This window comes from Balaenoptera borealis, assembly GCF_965194805.1.
Source record: "Balaenoptera borealis genome assembly, chromosome: X".
Taxonomy (NCBI): Eukaryota; Metazoa; Chordata; class Mammalia; order Artiodactyla; family Balaenopteridae; genus Balaenoptera; species Balaenoptera borealis.
The window spans coordinates 125,136,439-125,161,625 of NC_138881.1; the positions used below are offsets into that span (position 1 = coordinate 125,136,439).

The window sequence follows — 25,187 nt, forward strand, 5'->3', positions numbered from 1 at the left end:
GAGGGAAGAGGCACATTGGGAGACGTGGCTGAAGAGTAGGTGGGGCTCGCGTCTGAAGGGCCTTGTTACTCAGATGAGAAATCTTGACTCTTCAGTAGCGTTAATGTGTGTGTGTATATATATATAAAATGATATATGGTTATTTACACACACAGACACACATATAGTGGTATCGTGTTTTTAGATGCTGGAGTACTAAGAGTAGAAGAGGCAAAAAACGGCACGTTAAAGTAATCCTATTTACCGTCATTTACCTGAGCTGCTTATGTATAACTATAATGTAGCACAAGGACTATTACAGATATTCTATGAGTATTTTTTTCTAATTACACACTGAATTATCTTCCTGAAATTGTCTTTTTTATTCCATTCTTTTTACTGGGTTAATGGTCGCCTGTCCCAAACCTCAAAAATGTAGAAGGAACTTTGTCCTGAAATGTTTCCTTTCACTAAGTCTCAAGAGAGTTCTTGTAAAGGTGCTGACGCAGCATGAAGGACACCAGAGTCAGTGAAATTTTTTTCCCTTACAGTATCTCAACTTCACGCAGCCAACCCTATGAGCCCCCAAATAGCTCAGTTTAGCGACAGCCGCTAAAGTTTTATCTAGAGAAGTTTTCCCTCTGGGTTTCCCCCTTATAGGAGAAAAACAGTGAGACGCAAAGAATAATTCTCGGACTACACTTCCCAGCGGCCTCCGCTCGGCGCGTAGTCCAACTTCTCTTAACAGGGGTGGCCCCTAGCATCTTGGTCCCGCCCATTCCCGGCACCGTATTTAGAACTACAACTCCTAGCTGTCTCCACGCGCCAGGCCCCTGAAACAGGGTTTCCCAGCAGCCTCCAGGGCGAAGAGCCCCGCCCCTCGGAGCTGCTCCCCAGGCTTGGCCGGCGCCCTCTACCCGCCCCGCCCCCGGCATGTGACGCACCCCCACCAACCGGCGCGCGGAGGAGGGCGGCGGGCGGTGGCCGAGGGCGGGGAGGCCGCAGGGGGCGGGCCCTGGAGGGGGCGGAGCGGGGCCCGGGAGCCGAGCAGCCTGGCAACGGCGGTGGCGCCGGGACCCCGAGGTGGGTGCGCGGTCGCGGCTGGCCTGGCTCCGAGCCGGGCGCTGCGGGGACCCGTGGTGGTGGTGGGGGGGCCGGGAAGAGGAAGTTGGGACTCCCGGGGCCGGCAAGTCCCACGGGGCCTCGCAGCACCCGCGGGGGTGGGCGGGGGGAGGGGGATTAGCCCGAGTGCCTTCGCTGTCCCGGCCGGCTAGGGCTGAGGCCGGGGAGCAGCAGGCAGGTGCCTCCGGCTTCCCTCGTTCTCCCCGCCCAAGGTCCCGGGCCGGCGGCGGGCGAAGGTAGGGACAGGAATCGGGCCGGGAGGCTGGGGGAGTGGGGGCGTCGCGGCCGCTGCCCGGACTTTCCTTCCCAGTCCCGGGGCGGCGAGCGGGCCGAGCGGCGACGCGCCGCGGCTGGTCCTCACCCTGGCCCTCCGGGCGGGGCGGGTGCCTGCCGCATCCCCCGTGGGTCCTGCGGAGGGGCCGTAGCCCGGCACTGTCCGCGAAGACTCGATCGGCGCTCCCGGCCAGTGTTTTTGTGCCGTGCACGGGAGGTTTATCTGCTTTTGCAACAGTTGAGGGAAGATCTGAGGAGGGAACGCTTAGTTCCCTGATACGCAGTCGGAAGTATGCACAGGCACGAGCAAGCGCCCTTTGCCGGGTTGCCTCCCTTAACTGTCTTGCTGCGCTCAGGAAGTGAAAACTAATTTTAGTTTTTGCCTAAGCAAATATGAAATCAATCTGCTGCAAAAACTATATCACGGGCTTTATAGACGCATGCAAAGTATGAAGCGAAGTGGATTGAGACTGGTTTTTAAACAGACATAGTAGACCTTCACAAGAATGGAATCAGGCCGTATTAGAATTGACTGGGACCTTTACGTTTATATAGTTCACTTGTTTCCCCGATAGGGAAGCTAAGGCCCAGAGAGGTTAACTAATGTGACAACTTAATGGCAACTTAAAGGCAAAGCTAATATCACAAGTCAGGTTTCTGGGGGCATCTCAGCATCTGTGTAGCCTGGGTAGTTTTTATCACAGCTCAGTTTTGTTCCTTGTAAAGTATCCACCGTAGAGTCTAGAGACCGAGCCAGCGATTTTGTTGTAGTCCAAACCATGTTTGAATTACCTTCAAACCAGTTTACCAGCCAGATAAGACTCTTAGGCTTGTTCATTTATAGACAGCTTTCCCTTTCATCCAACATATATATTGGGCATGATCACTTGTTCACCAGATTTGACTCTGAATGACTTTTGGCTGTTTCACAAAACCCAGTATACCCTTGAGAGATTCCACAGCACGGAGGAGGTTCAAACCAGAGGTCCTGCCACTGTGTAGCAGCTTTCCTGAGGTACTTGAAAGTGGAGAGCATCCGTAGGGGCTTTTAGAGTCTAGTATGGTTATTTAACGATTGGCCTCCTTACCTTAAAATTCTAACTTGTATTTATTAAGTTGTCAGTGGGTTCATTCATTAAACGCAGAATGCCCATGCTGTGCCCGCAGTGTCCTGAGTGCTGGGAAGACAGCAGACGGCACCACTGACGAGGTCCCTGCCTTACAGAGCTTCTGTGTGGGGAAGCGGACAATAAAAAAATAAACAGTGATAGATTTTCCGGCGGAGATGAGCTCTATGAGGAAGAATAGAGCTCTGAAACTCTGACATGACCATCCAGCAGGCCAGCATGATTGAGAGGGGGTTGGGTATCACTTAGCATCGCTAGTCTTAGATGGTCAGCGGCGGCTCCATTAAAGCAAATCGCCAAATCCAAAAGTAAATCTGTCTGAATCCGGGAGATCCTACGGGGTCATCATTTCTCCCGCCATTGCCTCTTGGATGATCAGTTTGTCACAGCCTCATTTTTACTTGCGTTTTCCCCTCCCATGCGAACAGTAAGTGGTTTCAAACACCCAGGGAGGCGCTCTTCAAATCCCTCGCCATCTCAGTAGCTGCCTCACTCCAGCTACAGAAGGCCCTGCTGACTGAGGTCAGGGTTGGGTGTTGATCCCATGCCAGTGTCTGCTGGCTGTGAGCTACCTGACAACGAGGATTTCTCTTCCCGCACACTGGTTTGTACTGGGAACCTGTCATGTGAAGGGATCCTCATTCCTTGTGTTGTGTGCTTTGTAAAGAAACTAGTTCAATTTGAAATTAGCTCTAGAGTCCAGAAGCACCCAACTTTCCCAGAAGAGTGCCAATGAAATGGCATTAGTGATAACTTACCATAGAATTTCATCTGCTTAGTACCTTTTCAGTTCTCTCCTATTCTGTATGTTCAGTGGCTTCAAAGCAAATGTTTTCATTTTTATAGGTTCCAAAAAATCATTAAAGTTACTCAAAAAATACGCCAATATTCTTTGTTCCAAAATGAAAGGAGGATTAACAGAATGTAGTTACTTTAAAAACCACTGAAAGAACATGGGGTTCTTGCTCTTATTGGGGGCTCCAAAATAAGGAGAAAAGCGGAGCCTCTTCAAGGCTTAGGCCACATTTTGAACTGGTGGCCAAGGATTTCAAAAGGCCAGAGTTTCTCTTATTTCCAAAGTTTTTTCAATTTTATCAAAGAATAAGTGGTTGTTTTCATTACTTGCTAGTAATTTCCCTTCCCCGTTTCTGACCTCTTTGAAGTTCTGCTTTCTTTATTTTCTAGTTTCTCTGTTCATTATTCCTTTTTGGCAGATGGGGGGACCGGGGCTGTCGTTCACCTTTAAGGTGTTTACTCAGGATTTGAATTCTATCTAACTTTGGGCGAGTGCCTTACTTCTGTGCCTCAGCTTCCTTATCTGTAAAATGAAGATACTAACAACAGTACCTTCCTCCCAGGGTTGTTGGCCAGCCTGCGTGATAAGGTGTGTTAGGTGCTTGCAATAGCATCTTACACATAGTAGGCACTCAAGAAATGTTAACTGTTACTGACTTGAGCTACATGGAACTCCTTTCTTTTAAAGAAAAAAAAAATGATTCTAACCATGTTCCAATAAACTTTTGGAAATCCAGTAAGCATGATTTTCTAGACATTTCCTTGCATTTCATTGTTGACCCGAGCTTTGAGTTTCAGGTGACATTGGCAGCAGCTCACACAGTTCTTGCACGGCTAAGTTCTCTTTACTGTTTGGACTCAGAAATTACTCGAGCCCATATTTTGTTTGTTGCTACAGACAGGACTAGAGCAAGAGAGGCTTTCTTCCAGTTCCTCTCCCTCGAGAGCCAGAGAGGACCAGGAGACCCAGTTGGGGTTAGTCGAGTGAGATCCAGTTGCCATCCTGTAGTCAGAGGATGGTTTCTCATGTTAAACGTTTACAACAGATTTATCCACAGGACCACCAGGAGAGTTGCATCCTTTTCTTTTTAAGAATGTAGCAGGCATCTCTTCAGAAAATTGGCATCGTGCACTAGTGCTTTCTGTTTCTACCCGAGGAACAAAGAGTGGTAAAGGAGCCTTGTGTCTGTGGGAGGTGGTAGAAAGCCCCCTTCTTAACTCCGTGACACTGGACGAGTCATTTCGCCTCACTGCTGGTGGTTCCTCCATTTGTAAGACAGGGCTAAGACAGCCTGCACCACCAAGCTCCCAGAGCTCTTCAGAGGATCCAGTGTGCATCAGCGTCCTTTGCAGACTGTACGGCGTTATTATTATCGCATCTGTGCGTTATATAAGCCGTCGCTATTTGGAGAACTGGTGTGAGAGGGCAGCATCCTTCCTGTTCTTGGCCCATCTCCCCCCCCTCCCGGAGCTGTAGGTGTGGCCTCTCTGACCGCCGCCCCCCCAGCTGGTGTCAGCATTGAAATATGCAAGTGTTTTGTTGCCTCTCTCAGACCTGAAGCCATTGGTACACCTTGTGAGCTTCCATTTTGTTTATTCCTAAAATGATAGTACTGTGTAGCCAACAATCCCAGGGCGATAACGAGGCGATCTCTGCACCAGGGAATATTGCCTGCCTTTCCTGTCTCAGAATGGAAGCCTTTCCTTTTTTAAATCAACACTTTACCTTAGCTCCACAACGCAGCTTGAGGCCCTGCCGAGTTCCTCCACTCCTGGGGTCGGGATGGGAAGAAATCCAGGGACTTGATTGCTCTCCAGGTCCACAGCACCTTCCCTGTTCGAACAGGATGGGTGCCGAGTACTCTTCTTGTTACTTGAATTTGTTTCTCAGGATCTTGAAATGACTCCATAAGTAGCTCTGAAATTTCATGTATGTTTAGTGTTGCTCTTCCTTGACTCCCGTGATATGTAGCACCTGCGTATTTCAGCAGTAATTTTTTTCATCTTCCAAGCTTGTAATAAAGAGGGCTGAGGTTGAAGACTTTTTTTCTGGGCAGGTGAAACCTAACATGGCCCTGTACACGCAGTGGACATTTAGTAAGTGTTCTTTGACTTGAACTGGACAAGGGGGCATAGCTTAGGATTGTTGGGATGTGTTCATTTCAACAAATTCTGTTATCTATCTAGAGATCAGAGTACCCGATGAGCACAAGATGAAAGGGAGCTCATGCTTAGTCTTTCTTTCCATGGTCAATTAGCAAATGAATAAGAAAGCGCTGAGTCCAGTGGGGCGAGAGGTCCCACACGTTGCTTTCCTACCTTTTTCTTCCCAGCTTCTGGATTTTTAGACTATTGTCACCAGTAGTTTGAGTTTAGGTTTGTTTTTTGCTTTGCTTGTTGGTATGTTTGGGGGTGGGAAGGGGTAAGGGAAGTTGAAGGTAATAATTGAAAGTAAAAATAGAAGTAACTTGTTTGTAACTCATTCAGCTCTTATTCCCTTGCCTACAGACCTCGGCAACACGGTGATGCCCTTTCTTTACCTTGTGATAATTGTTATAGGCGATGCCCTTTCTTTACCTCGTGATAATTGTTATATATTGCTATCTTGTCCTTGGGCATTTTGTGAGAAGCAGGCGCTGTGTGTTTCCTCTTCCAATGGAACGGGCTGCTCCGCCAGGGTGTCCTGCTTTCACCTTCACAGGAGCTCTTGAGGCGGAGGTGGGTCATAAAAGGGAGTCTTAGCATCAGGTGGTGTTGCTTGAAATGCCCTTGTATGACCCTCAAGTTCCTTTATGGCCCTGGGACGACTTAGGCGGGGACTGAGCCGTCAGGGTTCATTCCAGCGGGCCTGGAATCGGCCCGAGCTGTTTTACTGGAAGAGGAAATGTACCTGCGCAGCAGTGACCAGCTGCGACCTGTCAGTACTATCCGTGCGTCACAGTGAGAAGGAAGATTGCACTCGGTTTCAGTGAGACCCCAGGAGGGTGCTGCCGTTGACACTGGTTGTGTGGCAGGCAGGATAGAAGAACCCCCAGTCAGGATTCCATTTTGAGCTTCCTGGTCCTGAGATGTTCTTGCACACGTCGGTGCTCCCGGATCTGTCAGAGAGAGTGGGAGTCCCTGCTGCCCTCCCAGGTGGAGGACAGTCGGAGCTGGCCCTCACCTCTCTGTAGCCCTTGCTGCGAGACATAATAACTGATTTTTTAAAGTTGAGGCTGAGTGTAACCCTGCTGCCATTTCCTTTCTTCACTACTATCAGCTCTGAAATGACATGATCCTTTCTCCAGAGCTTCCCATCATGTCTGTGCCACAAAACAGTTTTTCCTTGTTGATAAAATTGTTCTGATGCCCGTGCTCCTGGGAGCTTAGGAGAAATACAGAATCTCAGGCCCCCGTAGACCTACACAACCAGAATCTGCAGGCTAACAAGACCGCCAGGTGATCTGTATGTAAATTAAAGTTTGAGAAAGTTGGTCTAAGTAGCAGTTCACATCCCGGCTTCCAGATCCTTTGGGACCACGCTGTTCATTAGAAAAATAATTCAAGCCACATGTGTAATCCCGTTTTCCTAGTAGCCGCATTAAAAAAGACAGATGAAATCAATTTTTATAATATATATTATTCAACCCAGTATGTCCAAAATATTATCATTTCAACATGTAATCAGTATGATAATTAGTGAGATGTTCCCCTCCCCTTATTTGCACTAAGTTGTCGAAATCCAGCAGGTATTTTACATCTACAGCACGCCTCAGTTTGGACTAGCCATATTTCAGGCTCCACATACTAGCAGCTCCAAGTGTTGGACAGTATAGCTTTGAGAGATACATTTTGGCCTTGATTTGATGATGATGTCATGAGATTTGCTGTCAATGCTCGAAGAGCAGTTAGAGCCTCTGCTGCCTGGGTAATAACTTGAATTAACGTTCGGTGTAATCGGTGCGGAGCCCTTTGCCCGGTGCTACCGCGTACATCTCATTTGAATCCTCACAACTTTGTTTCAGAGAGTTCTTCTCTGGGTTTCAGCTTGGTAACCTGTATTGAGAAATCGCCATCGGTAGACGTGTGGAATGCAAGCTTCTTTCTCGGGGGCATCTTCAAAGGACTCAAGGGACGCCTCTCCTCTGGCTCAGGGCGGAAATGGAAGCTTCCTTGCGCGCTGCGGACCTGCAGACCCGTGGTTGGCCACGCTGGCTGCTCATTAGAATCACCTGGGGAGCCTTAACGACCTGCTGCCCCAGCCCCACCCAGACATTCAGATTTATTTGATGGGGTGGGAGGGAAGAGATCAGACATCTGCATTTTAAAGAAGTGCTCTGGGTGATTCTGGCGTGCCGCCCAGCTCGAGAGCAGCTGTCCGCAGCTTTGCTGCGCCGAGAACCACCCGGACTTGGGGTTGAAGTGCAGATCCTGACTCAGGGGGACGGGGACGGGCGGAGAGCCCTGCTCCCGCAGGCGACGCGGATGCTGGAGCCGCGGCCCGAGCTCTGACTCCGAGGAGCCTGCGCTCCAGAATCACCTGAGGGCGGTTCCCAAACTCCACGTTCCCTGGCAGCTAGCCTGGAGTTTCTGATTCAGGAGGTTTGGGGTGGGGCCCAGGATCTGTACTTGAGAAAGCACGATGTTTTCCATATTTCACCACAAAGTATTATGTTGACTTTAGGGTTTGCGTAGGCGCATTTCTAGTGCACTTTTTTGGGGGGCGGGGTGGTGCAAATGGATGTTGAGTTTTATCAACCCCCGTTTCTGCCTTTATGGAGATTTGTCCCTCACCCTTTAAACCTGTTAATGCGATGGGCTATTTTAAGGGATTTTCTGATATAACTTGGTAGCGTTAACCAGGTTTGCATTGCTGGCATGGACGCGTTTCTTACTGCTGGGTTTGTTTGGTAATATTTTCTTCAGGATCTTTACATCTGTATTTGTGAGTGAGATTGGGCTTTAATTTTACTTTCCTCTACTGTCTTTGTCTAGCTTAGTATCGTTTTGCTAGCCTTATACAGTGAGTGAGAGCATTCCCTTTTTCTGGTCTCTGGAAGATTGTATAAAACTGGAGTTATTTGGTCCTTGAATATTTAGTAGAACTTGCCCCAGAGCCAGCTGTGCCTGGTGCTTTTGGTGTGGGAAGGTTTTAAACTACCAGTTAATATCTGCCATATCTGTACTTACATCTGTCTTTTCATTCTTAAATCTTCATATTGTTTGTTTGTGCCTTCTCTCTGTTTTTCTTGATGAGTCTTACCGAAGGTTTGTCTAGTTGTGGTTATGCACTATGAGGTTTGTCACTATGTAGAAAGGAATGAGCAGAATTGTATTCTCCAGCGTCTTTTTGATTAACTTTAATGAAACGATATGATTTGAAAGTCAAATTTTTACCAAGGTATGTTCCGAAAAGCTTTACTTTCACTCCTGTCTCCTGCTAGGCATGCTGTTTCTCCCAGTCACTCCAATCACTATTATTAGTTTTTAATTCGTTCTTCTGTGTTTCTTCTTTTGCACATTTGAGCTAGTGCACACATGCGTGCACCACACACACACACTCTCACACTTACTGCATTTCCTCCCTTTTCTTACACCAAAAAAGCATACTACATACACTATTCAGCCTCTTGCTTTCTTTTTTTTTAAATAAATTCATTTATTTTATTTTATTTATTTATTTTTGGCTGCATTGGATCTTCATTGCTGCGCACGGGCTTTCTCAAGTTGCAGGGAGCAGGGGGCCCCTCTTCGTTGCGGTGCGCAGGCTTCTCATTGAGGTGGCTTCTCTCGTTGTGGAGCACGGGCTCTAGGCGTGCGGGCTTCAGTAGTTGTGGCCCGTGGGCTCAGTAGTTGTGGCCCATGGGCTCAGTAGTTGTGGCCTGCGGGCTCTAGGGCGCAGGCTCAGTAGTTATGGCGCACGGGCTTAGTTGCTCTGTGGCATGTGGGAGCTTCCCGGACCAGGGCTCGAACCTGTGTCCCCTGCCTTGGCAGGTGGATTCTTAACCACTGTACCGCCAGGGAAGTCCCAGCCTCTTGCTTTCTTCACTTAAAATATACCCTTGAAATCTTTTTCTCTTCATTCTCTCTTCTTTCTTTGGATTTATTTTGCTGCTTGGATGTTTCAAAACACAGTATTTTTATTATTATTTAGTTCTAATATATTCTGATTTCCGTTGTGATTATTTCCTTCACAGTGGAGTTGTTTAGAAGTTTATTTTTAAATTTACAAATATGTTTTCTAGGTATTTTAAAAACTGATTTCTAAGTTAACTGCATGATGGTCAGAGAATGTAGTCTGAATACTAGTAGTTCTTTGAAGTGATTTGACAGTAGGTTTATATAGATAGTATTCTGTGGTTGGCTTCTTTCATTTAGTGTAAAGCTTTTTATATTCATCCATGTTTTGTCATTCATCGTGTACCAGCAGTTGGTGACTTTCTTTTGCTAAGTACTGTTCCATAGTTTGGCTGTAACAATATGTCCATGCACTAGTTGATGAACTTTTGAGTTAATTCAGTTTTTTGGCCATTATGAATAAAGCTGCTATGAACATTTGCTTACAAGTCTTTGTGTGGACTCATATTTTCATTTGTCTTGTGTAAATACTTAGGTGTGGCATTGCTGGGCCATATGCTGAGTGTATGTTTAACTTTACAAGAAACTGTCACGCTATTCTCCAGTGTCTGTGCCATTTTGCGTTCCCATCCCACTGGCAAAATAAAGTATGAGAGTTCTGTTTGGGCCACATTCTCACTAACACTTGTTATTGGTTGTCCTGTTAAATTGTAGCCATTCCAGTGGGTGTGTAATAGTAGTTCATTGTGGTTTGAATTTGCATGTTCCTAATGACTAATGATGGTGAGTATGTCTTCTTGTGCTTATTGAGCATTTGTATATCTTCTTTGATAAAGTGTCCGCTCAGATCTTTTGCCTGTTTCTTATTGGATTGTCTGTCAGTTCTTTATATATTGATATTTTGGATACAGACCTTTATTAGATAGGTAATTTGCAAGTACTTTCTCCTGAACTGTGATTTACTGTTTCATTTTCTAAACTGTGCCTTTGAAAGAGCAAAGGTTTTTAATTTTGATGAAGTCCAGTTTATTGGTGTTTTTCTCTTATGGTTTATGCTTTTTGTGCTCTAAAAAAACTTTGCCTAAGGTCACAAAGATTTCCCCCTGTGTCTCCCTCTAGACTTTTGCAGTTTTAGCTCTTTGTTTAGACCTATTTTGGCAGATAGACCCTAGGGTGGCACCCCTGATTTCTGCCCCCCACCCCCATGTTCATACCCTGTGTAATCCCTTCCCTTGAGTATACAGCTTTCTGAGACCTTGAGCAGAGGATCCCGGTAAGGCATGCCCAGACTCCTGACCCACGACCCACACAAACTGTTGAGATAATTAACATGTGTTGTTTACAGCTACTAAGTTTGTTATACAACAGTATAAAACTAATACTTATGTGCTTCATTTCAAGTTAATTTTGCATATTGTGTGAAATAAGGGTCAAGATTCACTTATTTCCATATGGACATCAAATTGTTCCAGCATCATTTGTGGAGAAGACTGTTCTTTTCCCACTGAATAACCATGTTACCTTTGTTGGAAGTCAATTAACCATTGCTAGGACCTCCAAAAGATGGGCCTAGTTCTGCACTCTATTCTGTTCCATTGATCTATATGTCTAATCTTATGATGCCAGAACCACACAGTCTTGATTACTGAGGCATTATAGTAAGTTTGGAAATTAGGTAGTGGAAGTACTCCAACTTTGTTCTTTTTTATTCCCCCCCCCCACCCCCGCAAGATTATTTTGGCTATTCTTGGTCCTTTGCTTTCCCATATAAATTTCAGAATCATCTTGTCAATTTCTATGACAAAGCCTATGGGGATTTGACAGAGATTGCATTGAATCTGTGGATCAATATTGACATCATAACAATGTTGAGTGTTCTGATCCTTGAGCATGATATATTTCTCCATGTATTTAGGTCTTCTTTAATTTTTCTCTGCAGTGTTTTACAGTTTTCAGTGTATGGATCTTGTACACATTTTTGTTAAATGTATCCCTAAATATTTCATTTTTTAAATTAATGCAGATGATATTTTTATACTTCAGTGTTCATTTGTCCATTTCTAATGATACAAATACAATTTTTTATGTTGATATTGTATATCATGCTGACTTTCTAAATTTATTTACTAGTTCTAGTAGTTTTTCTCTAGTATTCTTACGATTTTTTACACAAGTGACCATGTTGTCTGCAAATACAGTTTTAAGTCTTCCTTTCAATATGTTATGTCTTTTATTTCTTTTTCTTGTCTTGTTAAAGTTGCTAGGATCTCTAAAATATATCAAATGCAAACAATAAGAGCAACCATCCTTGCCTTATTCCCACACTTGGTGGGAAAGCATTGCATCTTTCACCGTTAAGTAGATGTTATAGGTTTTCCATAGGTTACCTTATCTATTCCTAGTTTGCTGAGATTTTTTTAAAAAATCATTATTAGATGTTGAATTATGTTTGTAGAATCTATGTCTCAGATGTAATCTTCAGGAAGATAATATACCTCATGAATAGCCCTGTTGACTCTACATATCACCACATTCGTACTGTTATCAAGCACCACTCCCCAGCTTTTCCTCCTAGTGTCGATAACAGAACTTCCACCTGGAGCCTGGGAATTCTTTCATTTCTCTGTGGAGCAGCATATGCAGTCATCCCTCAGTATCCATGGGGGATTGGTTCCAGGACCCGTTGTGGACACCAAAATCCATGGATGCTGAAGTGCCATAGTCAGCCCTCTGTATCTGTGAGTTCTGCATCCGTAGATATGGAGGGCCGACTGTATTGCTCCTTCAAAAGCCATGGCAATTCTGTGTCGGATTCATGTGTCATTGTTATGGTACTGGAATTTCTTCATCTTCTTTCTTTGCCATTCTTTTGACACTGGTTTTGGTTCCTTTTCATGTCCTTGCCTTTTTTTCTTAGATTATTTCTTCCACATCTATGAAAACTTCCTCTCTGCTAATATTGCCAAGTTCTTGAAGTGTGTGCGTGTGTGTGTGTGTCCGTAGCAGGGATGGGTGGCCACTTGTATTTGTGGCTGGAATAATAGATAACTGCGCCAAGTAGGAAGATAACCGTTGTCCATACTCTGGGTCACTGCAAGTCTCTCTTTCTGAAACTCCAAGGCTTCTAGTGAAGCCAGTCTTTGGAGATTCCCTTTAGACACTCCTTTAACTACTATGGCGAAGTGCCTATTGCACAGACTAGGAGTCCTACTGCTGATCTCTGTTAACCTTCAAGGTCAACCTGCTCTTGTAAATTAGGACTAATTAAGAAGTATCAAGCCCAGCATTTTTAACAATTGGGAGATCTTAGGCAACATTCAAAAACCTCACCTGCTGCTTTTTCTTCTAGCCCATGTAGAGAAGGGACAGGTAGCTCCAAATCAAAATTTTCCAGCCCAGTTTTTGGAACTCTTCTTTGGAATTGCCTTCAGAGACCATGACCATGACAACTTTTACAAAATATCCTCAATGGAGTCAAATCTCTGAGTAAAGACTTGGCATTTGGCTTCAGCCCCAAATCATTTTGAGGCCCATCTATTAAATAAAGAGAGTGGGCACTCATGGGCAGCATTCTTTTTTGTTTAAAAATTGAGATATGGTAAAAGTCATGAGATGGTGTCTTATCTAGCTTTAAGCTCTAAAAGCATTTTCAAAAGAATTGGAAGAATACTTTGCATGGTGACAGTGTCCCTGGAATAAGTACACACCATCAAAAGGGATGACTTTGTAGAATAACTCATCTAGCTACGTGTACTCTGATAGACATTTTTAACCCTCATTAAATTTTGTCCTTCTTTTTAATACAGTTTGACAAGACTCTTCCACAATACAAAGTACTACTGCAGTCAAACAAGAAGGAATATACTGGCTCAGGGCCTCACAGACATGGATTTGGAGGGGAAAGTCACTATTTGGTTAATCATATTTAAAATGAAGTCTAGTGTTCTTTTTTGTGACCAGATTTTATTACATAGAGATGGAATTCCCAAAAAAATTTTTTTATTCAGCTGTGTAAGCAGGAGGCATAACGTTTTCATTTTTTAATTTGATCATCAATTAGAGAATTCAGAGCAACAGACATCTGTTAGTGGGTATAGTGGGTAAGAGAACCAGACTGCCTGGGTTTGAATTCCAGTTTCGAAAGTTCTTAGCGGACATGTTTAACCTTCCTATTCTCAGGGTTGTGTGTTTTCATATGAAGGAGTATTAGTAGTTGCCTTATGAGGTTGTTGGCAGTATTGAAGGAGTTCATCTGTGCTTAGAACAATGCCTAGCACGTAGCAGAAAATCAGTAAATGGAAGCCAATTTGCTTTAATTGTCTATTTAACTTACACCTGTTCGTTGTCTTTATTGCTGCTTACCTTGTCTTATATTTATTCAGCTCCCCAACTCCGTTGCTAGCTCCTTGAAGACCTATCTCAATTTTTTTTAGAATTTCTCACCATGCTCCAGAGTAGTTGCCTAGCATGCATTTGTTGACTGATATTGGACCTCTTTGGAAACAGGATTAAACAATTGTATATGCCGAGTAAGGAGTATCTCAGAAATGATTAGCCTGGTGTCATTTCATTATTTCTTCTAGGAAGCTATATTAATATTTCAGTGCTGGTTAACTTAATAGGCGTTCAGTGAACGTTTATATATGGATTGACAAGCTAAATTGTTCTGGTAACCGTATGTCGACCATTTTGTAGATTGTTAATTTCTGAAGCTAACCTCTTGCTTGCTCTGCTTTGGTTTGTGTCCCCATAGAAGATATGTTGGTAGGCTTAGCCCCCCGTAACTCAGAATGTCACCTTATTTGGAAATGGGGTCACTGCAGATATAACTAGTTGAGGTCATACTGGAGTAGGGTGGATCCTTAATCCAGTATGGCTGGTGTCCTTATAAGAAAGGAGAGCACCACGTGAAGACACAGAGACACACAGGGACAACACCATGTGACAACAGAGGCAGAGGTTTGGAGTGATGCAGCTGCAAGCCAAGGAATGCCAGCAACCAGCAGAAGCTAGGGGGAGGCAAGGAAGTTTCCTCCCCGAGAGCCTTCACAGGAGCATGGCCCTGCCAACGTCCTGATTGCAAACTTGTAGGCTCCAGAACTGTGAGGGAAGAAATTTCTGTTGTAAGCCATCCAGTTTGTGGTACTTTGTTTCAGCAGCCCCAAGAAACTCAGACTCCCATCCATTATTTTGCCCTTTTCCCCTTTGCTGCTTGAATTAGAGTGTTGACAACCCTGGGATTTCATTTCCTCTCAAATGGTTGATTTGCCTCCATTTTCATCCATTATCCATCTTCTCCATATATTTTGAAATTAAAAAAAAAAATGTTTCCTGCAAGGTCAGACAAAGGTGTTGGAAAACCTGGCACACAGATGCCATCGCAGTTCTGACACGTGTGCCAGAAGCTGTTCGGAACGTAATAGCGGAGCCTGGAGCCAGTTCACGTGACCGCTGAGAAGAGAGTGGAAAGCAGCGTGTGGAACGGTGGACCGCTCTGCAGCAGGGAAGAGGAGCAGAGCCCGGCGCCTCACATCCACATCCGTGGCTCTCACAACAGTGTCGTGTGAGAAGAGCAAGGGCCCGCAGAACGTGTAACCATTCCACCTACGTATAAAAGTTCAAAACCACGCACACTCAACGTATTATTTGGGGATATATCCATATGTAGAAAATGATACAGGTATGCAAGGGAGTTATCAACGCAAAGATCAGCCGTAGGGAGGGAGGCTGGAGCACCTTTAATGCCCAAGGGCTGTCTCCAAGATCACGCAGGTTTCTGAGGGTGGAAGTGTATTCACTGACTCATCAACTGAGGGCCCGGGCCGCTCCGCACGGCATCGCAGTGGGAACCAGCCCTTGGCCTTAGGAAGCTCTGATCCAACAGAGAGACGTAAAATGTCAACGGAGAGGTAAGTGCAGTACAGCATGAGAAGTGAAATGTTAGGAATTTCTGCAACATACAGAGAAATGAAGCATGTGCGTTGTGTGTGCGCGTGTGTACATGGGCAGAAGCCTCCTGTGTCTTGAAGCAGTTACCTAAGGACCGAGTGCCAACACAGCTCCTGCTTCTCCTCCCAGTGAATGTGTCTGGAGGAATTGGGCTGAATGGCAGGTTGTCATCTCCAACCTTCTCTCCTCTCTTTGTTTTTCTAGAAACTGCGCATCTGCTCTTCAGTTTCTTTCCAATCCTTCCCCTCCAGCGCTAATTCCAGTTGGAGGTTTCATTGTTAATAATGCCCAGTCTGGGAAGGTCTGTGGGAAGTTCAGTGTTCTGAACCAGCACCTTCGTCACTATTATAGCTGTGGCTCTTATGTGTTTACTCTTACCTTCAACAATTACCGTTTTCACTTCTGTGTAAGAAGGTACTTTTCACTTGTAAATTGAAAATACACTTTTGGGGAATAGTTTCTCCCCGGGGGAAAATAGTTCTGTCATGGAGCAGATCAGCTGGGTTCATGAGTTTGGGAATTGGCAGGTGGATGGGGAACTTGATCTTGTTCCTATTTTAAAACTTTGTTTACCGGCAGGTATTTGGCGGTTACAAAATCCATTGGTGAATTTAATGATCTGTTTAAGTGTATATAAAATTACTAGGTAGCCTTTTTACATTAAAAAAAGTTAACCTGATGGTAGCTGGCTTTTCTAATAGTTGCTTTAGCATACCAATTTTAAGTTATGAAGCATTTCTAAAGTTACCCTGTTCCATGGCCACAGCGCATGCCACTGGAGCCAATCAGCTGTCTTGAAGATGTGCCATTTGTCATGAGGAGACCAAGGACTAGGCTGAATGGATCAGCTCAAATCCATCACTAACCACTGGAAAAAGTGATTCAAAATGCATTCTTCACTGAATCTGAATTATAGTGTTTTTAGCCAAAAGGTCTTGGCAACATTTAAAGAAGTGGAAGTAAGTGTATTGTGATCTTTAAAATGAATAGTAAATATCAAAATGATACAAAGAGTGAGTTTCTAAATGAAATACTGTTTAACATTTTATGATTTCCAAAGAAGAGTCATCAAAACAATGTCCCTTGAGCCCTGAATTTGGCTGAGTTAAATCAAGAGGCTCTAACACATGTGTTGGAGGTATCTTTTTGGACAGTAAGCCACTTACATTGACAGGGGCTACTCTTTTGGAATAACTACAGTTAGATCTACTCTGAGACCTCTAGTGTATTTCTATATCCTTGAGTCAGAATAGAAGGCAAAGAGGCAAGATCTCCATGTTAGGGATCCCATGGAAAGTTTCCCTGGACTAGGAGTTGAGTGTTGTCTTTTTTTTTTTTTTTTTTAATGGAAGTAGGCATGCTTTGAGAATAACCTGCTTTAAGGCTGTCCAGAGCTTTGCCAAGATTAGGTGGATTATCTTAGAAAATGTGTGCAGAATGGTTAGGCAGTGTTAGATATTGTATATTTTATGGAAAATCCGGCCTAGTGTGTCAGCGCCACTTTGAGGAATGACTTCAAAGCATCTCTTGTAAGAGGAAGGGACCTGGTATTTGAGTGCCTCTGTTTTGCCCTCTGCCGTGCCAGCATTTTACACGTTACTTATCACCGCCCCATGAAGTAGGTAGTATCATGCCCATTTCACAGACAAAACTGCAGTCTGTCCAAGGTCGAATGACTATTATTAACCAAGTGACAAAATTGGGATTTGAAAGCCAAACTGGTCCGAATACAGATTCCCTTCCTCTTTTCAGCTGTGTCACACAATTTTGCAGCTGGTCATAGTGCGTTTTTACAAGGTATAAGCTACGAATGGTGGGGTTAATGGCTTACATATTAGTTTAAAAGTCTGTCATTCAGAGTGAAGTAAGTCAGAAAGAGAAAAACAAATACCGTATGCTAACACATATATGTGGAATCTAAAAAAAAAATGGTTCTGAAGAACCTAGGGGCAGGAAAGGAATAAAGACGCAGACGTAGAGAATGGACTTGAGGACACGGGGAGGGGGAAGGGTCAGCTGGGACGAAGTGAGAGAGTGGCATGGACATATATACACTACCAAATGTAAAACAGATAGCTAGTGGGAAGCAGCCGCATCGCACAGGGAGACCAACTTGGTGCTTTGTGACCACCTAGAGGGGTCAGATAGGGAGGGTGGGAGGGAGGGAGACGCAAGAGGGAAGAGATATGGGGATATATGTATACGTATAGCTGATTCACTTTGTTATACAGCAGAAACTAACAACAATGTAAAGCAATTATACTCCAATAAAGATGTTAAAAAAAAAGTGCACACAGACTGCTGGTAGAAGTACTAATAAAACAATATAAAAGATTTTTAAAAAGGACATTATTATTTACTTTGGCTGAAGAAATTTCACTTGGAAATAACTTTTTTTTGATAGTTTAAGGCAGAGGGTGGCAGCCCGTTTTTGTAAATAAAGTCGTGCTGGAATACAGCCACACCCCTGTATTTCCGTATTGCCTGTAGCTGCCACAAGGCCTAAAATAGTTACTCTCTGGCCCTTCACAGAAAAAGTTTGCAACCCTTGTTCAAAGCAAAATGTATAAAGATGAAATAAACTCCTACTTTTGCAGTTCATTGTTTGTCTTCATGTGGGATGAGCAAGTATAGAGGTTGAATTGATTGTTCCTGGTCTCTAAATGGCTGGGGCGTGAACATTTCTCTTTGGTGCGGGGTGGTTTGGTTGAGCGCATCTTAACACATCTTTTTCATTTCTTGCCTCCGAGGTGGCCTACAGTCAGAGCAACTTTAATGCAAAAGTCAGCACAAGTTAGTCTTGTAAATCCTGTGTTTCTGGGCCTTCAGGTGCAGAACAGAACTCTCTTTGCGAGTGGTTCTCACTGGGGGCGAAACTCCCCCTAGAGGCCAAATTGGAAACGGGGGTGTTTTTGTTTTTAGTGTAATTTGTATTGAAAAATACGTTATTATAAATCACTGTCCTTTTATTATATTTCTCCTTTATCCTGGAGCTCAGGCATTAGATTGATGATTTTTAAAATTGTGGTTGGTTTGATAATATCCCTGACTTTCACTGCAGGCTAGCCAAAGGGGCTTTGCACAACTTTGTTTTATAACAAGGGGAGCATTGGGTCTGGGAGTACTGAGCAGCTCTGCCCTGAGTATTTGGCATTTTTTTCAAAACAGACTTCCAAGTAAAGAAAGCTCCCTTCGAAAGACTTGGAATTCTGGACTCAGAGGCTGCTTGTGCAGGACTTCTTGCTCGCTGGCAGCCTTTTGAAGTTGGTTTGCAGACTGGGTAGGTTCCCACAGCTCTCAAGGGAGCCTCCAGAGAGAGATCACCTGTAAACTTCATTTAAACAGCAACACAGAGTAAGAAAGCACAGCGCGTAAAATCCAAAGAGGAAGGCCTGTGTGCCTTTCGTCACTGTTTGTACACGGAAAGTGCGGGAAAACCCCTAATCAAGGGCCATCGATTGTAAATCGGTGACCATGGCAACTGAGCTCCCCTTGGAGTTTAGATTTTGCTTGCAAAGGCCCAATGAGGTGGAGGTCAAATTTATTTTCTAATTCTACTGCTTTTAGATGTTTCCAGTAAGGGTAAAAATGGTCCTTATTTATTTGAGAGCGTTTATAGTTACGTCTGCCGCAGGTGTTTTGTGAAATCCTATTTTTCATATGCAGTGGAGAGGGGATCAGTTTCTTAGTCTGGAAGAAGGGCTTGGGGGAAGAGGTCTTTGTACCTTAATTTGAAATATCTATTCCATTGTAAAGTCTGTAGTGCAGGATGGTAGGTTCTTTTTGGTGCAAGTTCCTTATGGTGCTTCAAGGCGCCAGAAGTTAATGCCATCCTGCTGCGCAGAGCCATGGTGCCTTGAGCACCTTGATTAGCCAAGGATTGGTTTTACCCTTTTTTTAAGCTTGCATAAATTTCTGGCTTAAGTGAAATACTGGGCAAACAACAGTTAAGTTTTTTGGCCAAGTCTTTATTAAAGCCCAGTTCATTCATTCATTTAATGAATACCTATTAAGTACCTACTGGGTGCCAGGCACTACCAGGTGCTGTAACTTGCAGCATTAAGTAAAACAGACCAGAATCCTCATCTGCTGGGGGCTCGTATTCTGGTAGGGGCTTGTATTCTGGTGGGAGCTTGTATTCTGGTAGGGGCTTGTATTCTGGTGGGAGCTTGTATTCTGGTGTGTGGGGTGGACAGTAGCAACAGATTATCTGAAAGGTGGTAAGTGGTAGGGAAAGGAGACAGAGGGAGAGAGAGGGGCAGAGAGAGAAAGAGAGGAGGGAGACAGAAGACAGAGGGAGAGGGGGAAGAGAGGTGAAGGGACACACGGAGGGACAGAGAGGGAGATACCGTGAGACCATTGAGGTTAGTTGGCTTGAATTTAAAGAGAGACACAATTGAGGCCATGTTGTGACTTTAAAATTTGATTTTTTAAATAATGCCACCTTTATGTAGCTTTATTTGAAGGGGTTTGGGGGGGAGGTCTCAGAGATTGCTTGCCTAGATGAGTTTTCCTAACTATGTTTCTTACTCTAAAACTCCTTCTCTACTGAGACTGGGACCAGTCTCATCCAACCTGGTTTCTTGAAAAATAGAGATCACTTGGACACACTTTTCCCTGGGTGGAAAGGATACTGCCGTGTTAGGAGACGTCAGCTAGAGCTGGTCCTGCCACTGACTCAACGCTGGGGTCTTGTCCTGCCCTCTCTAGGCTTTCCTGTCATCTTCTCTGTAATAGGAGAAGACTGGGCTTAAATCATCGCAAAAGTTTTTTTCAGGATCAAAAAACGTAGAAGTCTACCTTTGGTTAGATTCCTGAAATTAGCATATATATAGGGAATTAAGTTTCAATTTTCACTTAAAGCCAAGGTAGCCCAAATTCAATGTTTTTTAAAATTAAAAGGATTGAAGCTTGATCTTTAGGGGTTTGGGGCAAAATACACTATAACCAAAAGGGTAGCTGACTTTTGTAAACTTTACTATAGCTTCTAATTATTATTGAACCCCATTTAGACCAACAGAGATATTTTATAGATGAAGATATGGATATTAGAGACAGCTCAGGGCCTGCACTCACCCGTCTAGTACATTTTCCACAGCTCTGCACTGCTTCCCAGGGTCCAAATGAGACAGTATTTCCATGTACTTTTTTTTTTTAATATAAATTTATTTATTTATTTATTTATTTATTTATTTATTTATTTATTTATTTATTTATTTATTTTTGGCTGCGCTGGGTCTTTGTTGCTGCGCGCGGGCTTTCTCTAGTTGTGGCGAGCGGGGGCTACTCTATTGTGGTGTGCAGATTTCTCATTGCGGTGGCTTCTCTTGTTGCAGAGCACGGGCTCTAGGTGTGTGGGCTTCAGTAGTTGTGGCACACGGGCTCAGTAGTTGTGGCTCGTGGGCTCTTGAAGCACAGACTTCAGTAGCTGTGGCGCATGGGCTTAGTTGCTCCGCAGTATGTGGGATCTTCCCGGACCAGGGATCGAACCCCTGTCCCCTTGCATTGGCAGGCGGATTCTTAACCACTGTGCCACCAAGGAAGTCCCTCCATGTACTTTTTCAAGAGAAGCTTTATAGGTAGATCACCACTGGCCACGCACTATCCCTGTGGTAGTTAACTTTCTTCCTAGTATTTCTAGGGTCAGACCTAATTTGTAGAAGAATTGGTTGTGGCGTCAGCATTCAGTTATTATCCTTTCATTGTTGAAAAGGACGCTAATAATTTGTTAGCAAATATATCATGTACTGTTCTAAGCCCTTCATGTGTATTACTTCATTTTGCCCAACTATCCTGTAGTAAGATAGAGATAATAGCAACTGAAGCCCAGAGAAGTGAAATAATCTACCCAAGGTCAAATAGTGAATTGCACAGTCGGGATTTGAATGGAGTCGGCTCAGTACCTGTGCTGTTCAGTGTCAGGCTGCTCCAGCTCCTGTACATTTCAAGGGTCTGTTGCAACCTTTCAACAAAGAGAGGCTCACTGATGACATTTGAAAGCAAACCTCATCATGGAACTAACCCATGTTACCCAGACCCTTGGATTTCTCAGCTTTGTACTCAATCCAGCTTTTAATAGTAGCGTTTTCTAGGGTAACTCTAAAAATGAGGGCTTTAGACATAAAGACTGCATATTATTTGATTCTGTTTATATGAAATGTCCAGAATGGTCAAATCTATAGAGATAGAAAGCAAATATGTGATAGGGGCTGGGGGAATGGGGAGTGATAAGTGACTACTAATGGGTATGGGGTTTTTCGGGGGAAGTGATGAAAATGTTCTAAAACCGATTGTGGTGATGGTTGTGCAATTCTGCATATACTTAAAACTGTTCAATTGTTCACTTGAAAGGGGTGTGTTATATAGTATGTGAGTTATAGCTCAATCAGATAGTTAAAAATAAGGGGAAAAGGAGGACTTCCCTCTGTTATATTTAGTTCATGTTATTTATTTTTTTAAAATATTTATTTATTTGGCTGCGCCAGGTCTTAGTTGCAGTGTGCGGGATCTTTAATTGCAGCATGTGAACTCTTAGTTGTGGCGTGCGGGCTCTAGTTCCCTGACCAGGGATTGAACCCAGGCCGCCTGTATTGGGAGCACGGAGTCCTAGCCACTGGACCACCAGGGAAGTCCCTATTTAGTTCATTTTAAATTGAAGTTTTTAAATGAGGATTGATGAAAACAGGAAGACTCATCTTTCTTTTATGGTTTATAAACAGGACCGTGAAGACCGAGTTGATTACGTAACCCAGCATTTGAAATGTCTTACGTTGACCTGACAGTAATAATTTAACATGTGTTTGAAGACATTGACTTATATGATAAAAACATTTTAAATATTATAGCATCTGATTACTAAAAGTAATTTTATATCCGTTCCTGATGAAAATCCCCCAAATATATAATATTGTTTAGTCAGTAGAATAATTTCAGGGCAGAAACATCTGACTTGCTCTATCCAGTCCATCTCATCCGTTCTGCTGTCTCAGAGAATAATGGGTTATTTTGACTGGATTTGAATTTACAATTAGAGAGGTTTTTCAAGGCTATATTGTCTGAACTATTTTGTCTGCATTTAATTCATTCGAGAGTTATTCATTAATCTTTTTTAAAAAGTTATTTCTAATTTTAGGTCGTGCTACCTCTTAATAGTTTCAGGTCCTTTAAGTTTAGTATTCCTTTCTATAAAGAAGTATTTTATTTTGCCCTAAGTGTTCATGTTGAAGCGTCTGCAGTAGTTTCCTAGTTCCGGTGTTCTGGGATTTGGTGAACTGATACACAAGCTCAGAGCATCATCATGTTTCACAATAGTGTGTGTTTTGCACATAATCAGTCATTCGTTCATCAAGTAGTTATGAGTGTCATCGTGTGCCAGGAGATTGCCGTGACCCAAATGGACCCCCAGCCTTGCCCTTGGAGAGCTGAGCTCTGGTGGAGGAAGCCTGGCGGTGCTAATCTTGTAAGATTGTTCTCACCTGGCCATCTTGCTGCCTCTTTGTCCTGATGGGTACCCTCATCTGCATCTTTTGTCACCTCTCAGGCCTTACTTAAGGACATTGAGCAGCAGTGCACAGCTATCAAATCACTAGGTTTTGTGCCAAGGGGTGGTAATGTTCTCCATGCCAGATTTTGTTAGTGAGTGGTTGGTCTTTTAATGAGCCTGGCAAAAAAGATCCTATAAATATCCACAATCACCTTGCTGAATTGGATATGGTTTAACCACCAGTGACTTCATATGTATCTCTCTGTGTCATTAACTTTGATAAATAAACTAACCAAAGCACTACTTAGTTTCCTGTTGTTGCTATCATCTTCAAAAGTCTAAATAAACCCCTGGGTTACCAAGGTATTGTATGTATTCTGAATATGATGGTTTCATTTATGTCTGAATTGTGATGAATATGCCTTATTTAAGTGAAGTATATACTTTCCCTAGAAAATGCTGATTAAATCAAATCTTACTACTTTGATTTCCATCAAATCCATGCCACTTTAACTTGCCTTAATTTAGAGAAAACAGAATTATTAAAGGGGAAAGAAGTGTGAGTTCAGCAGTCTCCCCTTTTTATCACTCTGCCTGGCTGCCTCTTAACTGTCTTTAAAAATTAAGAAATGTGGAAATTTGAAGCCTGTTGCACAATTAGTAAACATTAAGTTTTCTCCCATGACAGTTTGAAGGCTAGGAATAAAAATTCCGGGAACATGTGTGGTGTCTTCTGCTGAGCTCCCCCTTCTCTGTTCCTCCACGGTTCCCTGCACCTTCATCGGAGCTCTTTCCCATGAGCTGTGTTGTGGTTGATCCTTCGTGTGTCTCATTCCCACCGGAGACTACGAGGGAAATAGGGCCTGTCAAGCGTACTCCTGTTTGTTCTCAATTGCAATATGTTTGAAATTGCATACAATTCCATTGATATTGAATGTTGTCTTTCTTGGTAGAGTTTCCAGTATGGCCTCTGCACCGACTTCTAAATATAATTCACACTCCTTGGAGAATGAGTCTATTAAGAGGGTAAGTTGAGTTTTCAGATTTATCTGTACCTCTTTCTCTCATTTCTCCTTTCGTATTTGAATATTAGGTGCTTATTCTGGGTTTCTTGAATTATTAATTTCATTATTTATTCACATAATGTAAATTCTGTGATACATGTGGTTTTATTAACCCACCTTGTTCAGTAGAAGACTGATTACCTTATGTGTGTTCAGTGAGTTTTGTTTGTAAATCCTTTCACATAACTTCATTTTTGAGAACCTCTGACTTGTGAACTACTTCCAGTGTTTCATTTAAGATACTAGGCAATCTCTTGCCCCTGAAAGCTTTCTGAAGGAGAGATTGGAAGCCAGGGCCCGCTGAACAGGCTGTTAACACCTTCCTAAATATTGGTGTTATTTTCTAATTATGAGGATAAAAGAGTTATAGGACCAAAACAAATACAACATTAACAGAAAATGGTTCCAGGTGTCAAGGAGAAATTGCGTAATTAGAGGGAGATATTGGAACAACTATTGGAAAGAAGGAATTTTAAATAAGCTTTATTCATGGCCCTTTAAGGCTTTTGATACAGATTACCAACTATCCACCAGAGAGGTTCATTTACACATCCACAAGCAGTGTAGAGAGATACCCAAGCAATCAGAAGGGAGCCAACTAGTGTCTTTTAATTTGTATTTCCTTGAGTACTAACAAGGGTACCTTTTTTTTTTGGTTTTTTTTTAAAGGTGTGTTTCTTGTCCATTTGTAATTCTTTTGTGAAGTGGCTGTCTGTGTCCTTTGCCTATTTGTGTTTTGGGGTGTTTGGGGGATCCTTTTCTGTTGATTTATAAGCGTTCTTTATAAATTATGACGATCAACTCTTTATAATATATATTATTCTTTATAATACATATAATAACATATAAGACTTTTTCCTAGTTTACTGTTAGCCTTTTATTTATGGTGTTTGGAGTTTGAAATACAGAGTTTTAAATTTTTATGTAACCACATCATCAGTCTTTTCTTACATTTTCTGCTTTTGGTGTCATGTTTGTAAGGACCTTTTCATCCCCAAATTATAAAAGTCTTTATTGTATTTTAGTATTATTATGGTACAAGGATCAGTTCTAAACACAAGAGTAACTTCAAGAAGGTAATTGTAAGTCCTTGTGTAACGTTACTCTACTGTGAAAGTACATCTTCTGTTAATCCCATGTTTTCCTGTGTTAATCAGACATTTGTTTCCCTTATGTTGTGGCTGAATTACGCTTTCTTCTCCTGACCCAGAGCTGTGGTATTTAAAGGCTGTATGAATATTAAATTTGCTCGTTATACTTGTTTTTAGTTTGAGGCAGTGTTAAAGGAGGATGATAATTTCTTTCCAGTCTTATCGTTTATATAAAACGTGTGGTTTT

General features: G+C 43.0%; 1 protein-coding gene across 3 annotated transcripts in view; it reads left to right on the forward strand.

The window, feature by feature from the left end:
* The first annotated feature begins 990 nt into the window (after nt 1-990).
* MTM1 (myotubularin 1) overlaps nt 991-25,187 on the forward strand; it is a 98,510-nt gene continuing 74,313 nt past the window's right edge. For all 3 annotated transcript variants that reach the window (XM_082376119.1, XM_082376120.1, XM_082376121.1), the window contains exons 1-2: nt 991-1,062; nt 23,739-23,811. In XM_082376119.1, coding sequence (XP_082232245.1) covers nt 23,749-23,811 — 63 coding nt within the window. In that variant the 5' untranslated portion in view covers nt 991-1,062; nt 23,739-23,748. The remainder of the gene's footprint in view (nt 1,063-23,738; nt 23,812-25,187) is intronic.